The 7,539-nt window shown below is 41.9% G+C and overlaps 1 protein-coding gene across 3 annotated transcripts; it reads left to right on the forward strand.

The window, feature by feature from the left end:
• The first annotated feature begins 586 nt into the window (after positions 1-586).
• Positions 587-2,474, forward strand: LOC133423621 (tubulin beta-4 chain-like). 3 transcript variants are annotated; one of them, XM_061713874.1, is made up of 4 exons: positions 587-646; positions 1,029-1,137; positions 1,226-1,336; positions 1,414-2,474. In XM_061713874.1, exons 1-4 carry the CDS (start codon positions 590-592, stop codon positions 2,472-2,474), a joined length of 1,338 nt encoding a protein of 445 aa, XP_061569858.1. In that variant the 5' UTR covers positions 587-589. The 3 variants fall into 3 exon arrangements, with proteins under 3 accessions (XP_061569858.1, XP_061569856.1, XP_061569857.1); XM_061713872.1 differs by having other exon boundaries at positions 590-646; positions 1,029-1,140; positions 1,220-1,336; XM_061713873.1 differs by lacking the exon at positions 1,029-1,137 and having other exon boundaries at positions 590-623.
• The last annotated feature ends 5,065 nt before the right edge of the window (positions 2,475-7,539 follow it).

Here is a 7,539-nt window from a genome sequence, read left to right on the forward strand (position 1 = left end):
TCAGGTCGGAGGTTCAGGGTACCTGCCTGTAAAACCAAACGTTACAAAAATAGCTTTGTACCAGCAGCCATCAGTGCCATTAATAAGTGAGGGAACTGCAACATAACTTTGTATTTATGTTTTGTATTGTTTCCTTTATCTTGTTTTTATGAAAAGGCACATTTTTTATCCTTTTGCTTGGTTTTAATATTAATATTAATTAATATTTTTTAATATTTTTAATATATTTTAATATCTATCTATCTATCTATCTAAGTATAATAATATTATTATATAATATTAATATTGGTAGGCTATATAATAAATCGGTGTAAACCAGAGTCAAGTTCTCTCGTCTGATTTATGTCTGACCTGGCAATAAAGCTTCTTCTGATTCTGATTCTGATAATATTGTATAATGTCATCTTGTTTGGGCCAGGATAAACCATGGATAAACGGGAAAGAGCGGAGCGGTGCTGCTGCTGTGACAAGAGTTGTTACCATGGTAACAACTCCCCCTCCCACCGGCAGGAAGTGACGTCAGGAAGAGCCGATCGTTCAACACGTGCAGGAGAAACTCAGCTGTTACAGGTGACATCGTCAAGAAATCATGAGGGAAATCGTGCATCTTCAGGCTGGCCAGTGCGGTAACCAGATCGGTGCCAAAGTAAGTAAGAACATGTTTAACCTGCAAATAATCCGAGTGTTTGATTTGTTTTATTTAAAAACGGCGCTCCGGCTTCAAAAGCCGGTGTCATGCCAAAAAGTGATTGCCTGCCAGAATCTGATTTCTCCCCTGAAAATGGGTCTTTTTACCTGCCAAAAATTGATTGAAGCCCAAATATAGTTAATAAAAAGTTGTTTCTACCTAAATATGATTTGATCTCATTGAGCTTCATAATATAAACACTACAGGTTTAATCGAAAAACGCTTTTTTTTTTTTTCCTGTAAATTTTGGCCTGTTGCAAAGTGAAAAGGGTGGCCTTTTTTGGGAAGCGGGAAAGCCATTTTAATTTAACTCTTCTGTCTCTGCGTTTTTGTGCTGTAGTTCTGGGAGGTGATCAGTGATGAACATGGCATTGACCCAACTGGATCCTACCATGGGGATAGTGACCTGCAATTGGACAGGATCAATGTTTACTACAATGAAGCTTCAGGTAAGTGAAAAGAAGGATTTGACAAGCCGTATTACATTTCTGTTTTTCTTGAAAAAAATCAAATACATTTTTCTTCCTCTCCCCGAAGGTGGTAAATATGTCCCCCGTGCTGTGCTTGTGGATCTGGAGCCAGGCACCATGGACTCCGTGAAATCTGGGCCTTTTGGCCAAGTCTTCAGGCCCGACAACTTTGTTTTTGGTGGGTTAATATCTGAAAGTGTCTTGTTTTTTTTTCCCCCTCCCAATAACTAACTAACTAATTAATGTTTTTCCTAGGCCAAAGTGGTGCTGGCAACAACTGGGCCAAGGGTCACTACACGGAAGGAGCGGAGCTGGTGGACTCGGTCCTGGATGTGGTGAGGAAGGAGGCTGAGAGCTGCGACTGCCTGCAGGGCTTCCAGCTCACACATTCCCTCGGTGGCGGCACCGGCTCGGGTATGGGCACCCTGCTCATCAGCAAGATCCGGGAAGAATTCCCCGACCGCATCATGAACACCTTCAGTGTGATGCCGTCCCCAAAAGTGTCTGACACCGTAGTTGAGCCCTACAATGCTACGCTGTCGGTCCATCAGCTGGTAGAAAACACAGATGAGACCTATTGTATTGATAACGAGGCGCTCTATGATATCTGTTTCCGTACTCTTAAACTCACCACCCCAACGTACGGGGACCTCAACCATTTAGTCTCTTCTACCATGAGTGGCGTCACCACTTGCCTCAGGTTCCCAGGGCAGCTCAACGCTGACCTGCGCAAGCTGGCTGTGAACATGGTGCCATTCCCTCGTCTGCACTTCTTCATGCCGGGCTTTGCTCCCCTCACAAGTCGCTGTAACCAGCAGTACAGTTCGCTGACTGTGTCAGAGCTCACCCAGCAGATGTTTGACGCCAAAAACATGATGGCAGCCTGTGACCCGCGTCACGGCCGCTACCTAACGGTGGCCGCCATCTTCCGCGGCCGCATGTCTATGAAGGAGGTAGATGAGCAGATGCTTAACGTGCAGAACAAGAACAGCAGTTACTTTGTTGAATGGATCCCCAACAATGTCAAGACGGCTGTCTGTGACATTCCCCCCAGAGGCCTTAAGATGTCTGCCACCTTCATTGGCAACAGCACAGCCATTCAAGAGCCGTTCAAGCGCATCTCTGAGCAGTTCACGGCCATGTTCAGGCGCAAAGCTTTCCTCCACTGGTACACCGGGGAGGGGATGGATGAGATGGAGTTTACTGAGGCTGAGAGCAACATGAATGACCTGGTGTCAGAATACCAGCAGTACCAGGATGCCACTGTTGAAGAAGAGGGAGAGTTTGAGGAGGGTGAGGAGGAGGATTTGGCCTAAACTTTCTGACTCATTTCTCCCTTGTCAAAGTTTAAAAAAAAAAAAAAAAAGCATCCTGTTTCAATGTTCTGAGTTGAGGTTTCACTGTTGTTCAATGATAAAAAGGCAGTTCTTGTAATGTCTTCCTCACTCAAACTTATGTATGTTCAGTTTTTTGTGTTCTAAATAAAAGTTCTATTGCTCATTTGTCTTGGTTTTTGTTCACTATCGGTACAGTAAGTTCTAATTCTGTAATTGCCACGAGCTGAATAGCTAACTAGCAATTGAAGCTGTAACGGTGAACGTGGTCAGATTGTTCTGTAGTTGGTCATGCAGATGAAAAAACAAATGTGTTGGAATATCAAAATTGGGAATTAAAACGAGTGGAAAACCCTTTTCTCTATTTCCTATTCGTTTCCAAGGGGGGGGGGCAGATTGGACGCTGCTTTTTTTTTTTTTTTTTTTATGCTGCAGCTGAACGGACTGTCACAACATCACTGCAGTTTCATGATGGAGTGAAGACAGATTACAGATTTAACTCGTGTTTCACTCCCAGGTTTCATATTTGATTTATTTTCTGTTTCAACATTAAGAAAAATGTAAAACTGTTAATTTTCAAATTGATCAACAAAAGAACCAGAAACAACTTTCTTCATTTATTACTGCGCATGTGCAATCCCCCCATTTGTCCAATCCTTGTTTTCAGTATCCTTGGAAACGAATAGGAAATAGAGAAGAGTTTTCCACTCGCTGTTTTAATTCCCAATTTCGATTTTCAAACACACAAATGAAATCGGATAATGGTTAACAATCCGTTTTCCGTTTGTGTTTTTATTAAAACAACGGGTAACTGATTATTTCGGATTATTTCTCTTTTTATCTTGTCATTTCAAAACAAACGGATGGCTGCGAAGTACACAGACCATAAACGTCTGAATGAAGCACTTTTCCATGGTTTCTGCTGCCCTTACGTGGCAGTGATCAGGCCCCTTTTCCATTATAAGTAAAAATGAGCACTGTCCAACTTTTTTTATTTTTTTATTCAAGAATTTATTTACAAAACAATTAAGACCTCTTAACATACACAGCACATTTGGAATTGACTGATTTAAAGTAAAATATAGCAAATGATAGTGGAAAAAAAATATATAATTATTTTCAGACTTCTGTACAGATCTTCATTGTTGTTCTAGGGAACCTCAAATATTTCCAGTGTTTCATATGCTGTCAGGAGAGCTTTTGCATGTTTCTTTTCCATAAGTTTCAAAGAGCTGAAGTGATTATCCAGAGGAGTCCTTTTAAAAACAGAGAAAAGTGGTTTTGTTTTTGTCCATTTGGATGCGTGAATGAAGAATTTGCCCAAGAGTATCAGGTTGTTCCCAACCCGATCACAGTTAGTGTCTTTTATGTTGATACCAAATACATTTTCCCTTGTGAGCGGAGCAAGTTGGATTTTGGTTGACAATCAGTCTGGCAAATCTTCCCAAAATGTCCCAGAGTATTTGCAATGGAAGAACAGATGATCCGTTGTTTCAATTTCAGTTTCACAGAAGATAGTTATGATCTATGCCAAATCTCTTTCTTAAAGGTCTGCTCCACCGTTTGGTAGAGCAAATTTTCAGTCACTATTTCTTATTGAAAAATGTGTTGAACTGACCTCAACCTGATTGAGCCATCTCTACCATTAGGTTTATGTGTGTCAAGCTAAATATATCCACTAGATGTCACTGTTCCTTAGATCATCAAATAATACGAGTCTTCTCATCATACCTAGAATTCACACTGGGGGGTGTATTGGGATTGGGTGTAATCTGCTCATGGTGCTTTCAGTCACTACTACACTCTCTGGAATTCCTCTCTGCAGGAACTAAGGTCTGCTCCAACAGTGCCCTCTTTCAAAAGCAGACTAAAAACTTACCTTTTTGCACAGGCGTTTGCGTAAACTCTACATGGTTGGCTGGGTGATCGCACTTTTGTTAAAATGGAATTTTGGTTGTTATTGTTGTTTTTCTCTTGTCATACTTTTTGTCTATTTCTGTTATTGTAAACTTGTAATTTTGTTTGTTTGTTTATGTATTTGAGTATATTGAGTCCATGCTCATCATGTGAAATATGATTTATAAATAAATTTGCCTTGCCTTGCCTTGCATATTTACACCAAAAGTACATTTATTGTGAAACTATGTCGTTTTAAAGTGTAAAAAATTACAATCTTCATGTTTTATTTAAAAATTTAACAAATGAAGACAAAATTCTGCCTGTTTCAGGTGTCTGTGTTAGCAACATAAAAAATCAAGAAAACCCCCCGCTCTTAACCCGTGAGGCTCGTTGGAGTTTGTTAATGCGCCTTTATGTCCAATCACTGAATTTCTGCCACGTGCGTAAATGAGTGCAGAGAGTCTCCATGAGGACACGATTCAGCTGCTGTGAGGACTGCAGGTCTGAACCCAAAGATATTGAATACAAAACTACAATAGGCTCGTAGCACGAATACAACATGTGATCACAGATGATGTTTATGTAAAAATGCGTTTAAAGATACTGCAAAGACGTGGGCGCGCAACGCTGATATCTTTTACGCACTGCGATGTTATTAACATCTGCAAACAAGTAGACAAGTAAAACATGACCTCACTTACTCTGCTGTAAACAAAAATCTATATTTTTATATCTAAATCGGCTTTCTTAAAGGACCTTGAGGCAAGAATAAGAAATGAGACTCATAAGCGCTACGACGACCGTCGGGGGTACTGCAGCCAACAGCGAAGCCGGCACGGGAGAACGGGGAGAACGTGCATGCAGCGTCATTTGACATCACATCCGCAGGACAGCGCGGGAAATTCCGGTCCGGAATTGCAGCACATTTTGCAGCACACAGCCTGTTCAAGGCAACGGACAGATACACTAGAGGGCTCATTCGTTTTGGTTTGGAACGCTTCATCTGACATTATTACTAGAAAACTTAAAACGTATACAAATTTTTTTTCATAAATCCTGCCTCAAGTCTTGCTCTTCCATATACTATACGCTCACCGGCTGATTACTAAAAGGTGTGCCCAGCCAATGACTTTAAAGAGACACAAGTATTGTATGAAATAAAATTAAGTATATGATAGAAGATAAGATAAGAAAACCTTTATTTGTCCCACAATGGGGAAATTGCAGTTTGCAACAACACAGAATAGGAGATAAGATTAAGGCCCAATCTCAATACTCCCCCTACTTTTCTTCACTCGCCCTTCTTTTCTCCACTCGCACTTCTTTTCTTCCCTAACCCCTAAAAAAGAAGGGGGAGATTTTAGGGCACTTGAGATCTAGGGCACTTGGCCCAGGTGCCTGTCCCAATTCTCCCCCTACCCCTCGTTTTCATCCCTACCCTGATCAGGAAGCTGAGAGTAAAAAGCTGTTTTAATTTCAGCTGTAGCGCTGTTAATATGGCAATTTATTACGTTTTAATATTTTTTCAGGTATAAAGGTAACCTTAAGATCCGCAACTTGGGCTCAGTTTATCCAAATAACGCCTGTTAAGAAATTTGACCCGATGTTTTCGGAGATGAGAAGAGCCCCCGCCCCCGGGGAGCAGCCTCAGCTCACAGCCGGAGAAGAGACGTATCCGCTGGGTCAGGCTGCTCCGTCAGCCCCGGGAGAGAAACTCTTTCCAGGGACGCAGCTCTGTTGAGAATTACGCTGGCTGAAATAAATCATTTAGGAAGATGTTGGTTTAATAGATGAAATCTAACAGTTGTAGCTACGCCTGTTAAGAAATTTGCTCCGAAATTTAGAGATTTCTGTCTGCCGGCTCCGGAGTTTGGGTCCGCGTTAAATCGACGCAGAGCCTACGGCGTAGGGTACGGCGTACGGCGCGCGTCGCCGCGTACATCGACGCAGACCTTACGCCGTAGGCTCTGCGTTGGTGTAACGCGGAACCATAAATCCCTTTATTCTGGCGTGATTTTCGGCAACTTTATTTGAAAGTGTGTAAATTACCCAGATAACAGCTGGATTACTTTGTGGTTTCTGAAAACTATTATATCAGAAACATCCAAAACAAATCTGACGAGTCACAGGATTATTTCTCTCTATTTCTCTGAGACGAGTCTGCCTGTTTGCCTTCGGTCGGCGAGTCAAATCGACGCAGAGCCTACGGCAAAAGCATTCTGGGAGATTTTCATACCCCCTCGCTCGCCAAGTCAGCATCTGAAATCCCTCGATTTGAAGGGGCTATTCTCAGCCCCTAGCCCTCGTTATGCCCCCTCCCCCTAGGTGAAAAGAGGAATTGGGACACCACTACCTTCACGGGAACGCGCAAAAGTTAGGGGGAGGGATCAAAACGAGGGCGAGGGGGAGTATTGGGACGCACCCTAAGAGTGTTCGTTGTGGAGTTTAACAGCAGGGAGGAACACCTATATCTTTCCTTCACACACTGAGGGTGGAGCTGCTCCACCGTTCTGTCAGGTCACCCTGCTGGGGGTGGGACTCATCATTGTCCAGGATGGATGACACTTGAGCCAGGACTCTCCTGTCACCCACCTCCCTCACCGAGTCCAAAGAGCAGCCCTGGACAGAGCGGGACTTCCTGATGATCTTATCTGGCTTCTTACCATTTTTCAGACAACAAAATAACATTTGAACCATTTTTCAGACAATAAAAGCTGTTACTGCTGCTTTGTAGACACGTCATCGTCTACTCCATCCCGCAAACAGGACCATGTGATACGGTTGCGTTTTCCGCGCTACCAGTATCAAATGAAATCAAATAGTTCAAATGTTATTTTTTTGTCTGAAAAATGGTTCAAATGTTATTTTATTGTCTGAAAAATGGTTCAAATATGTTACTTTTTTACCTGAAAATTTTAAAACATGTTTTGTTGATGAGAAAATATGTTTCTCTATTTTTTTTATTTTTGTGAGGGGGGGGATATATACTGTTTTTCGGCACTACCTTGTTCTCTATAGCTGATATTACATGAATTACTCCTATGTGGGATCAATAAAGTTCTTATTTTTGCCATCTGAGAAAATTAAATATATCATATTTGGTGCCTAACTGTTTCCTAAGTATATTAGTGCGTGTGTGAATGAATAA

This window comes from Cololabis saira, chromosome 22, assembly GCF_033807715.1.
Source record: "Cololabis saira isolate AMF1-May2022 chromosome 22, fColSai1.1, whole genome shotgun sequence".
Taxonomy (NCBI): Eukaryota; Metazoa; Chordata; class Actinopteri; order Beloniformes; family Belonidae; genus Cololabis; species Cololabis saira.

Coding starts and splice junctions, on each gene's coding strand:
- LOC133423621 (XM_061713872.1), top strand. CDS start 590: ATGAGGGAAATCGTGCATCTTCAGGCTGGCCAGTGCGGTAACCAGATC. Junction 647..1,028: donor GTAACCAGATCGGTGCCAAA/GTAAGTAAGAAC, acceptor TTTGTGCTGTAG/TTCTGGGAGGTGATCAGTGA. Junction 1,337..1,413: donor GCCCGACAACTTTGTTTTTG/GTGGGTTAATAT, acceptor TGTTTTTCCTAG/GCCAAAGTGGTGCTGGCAAC.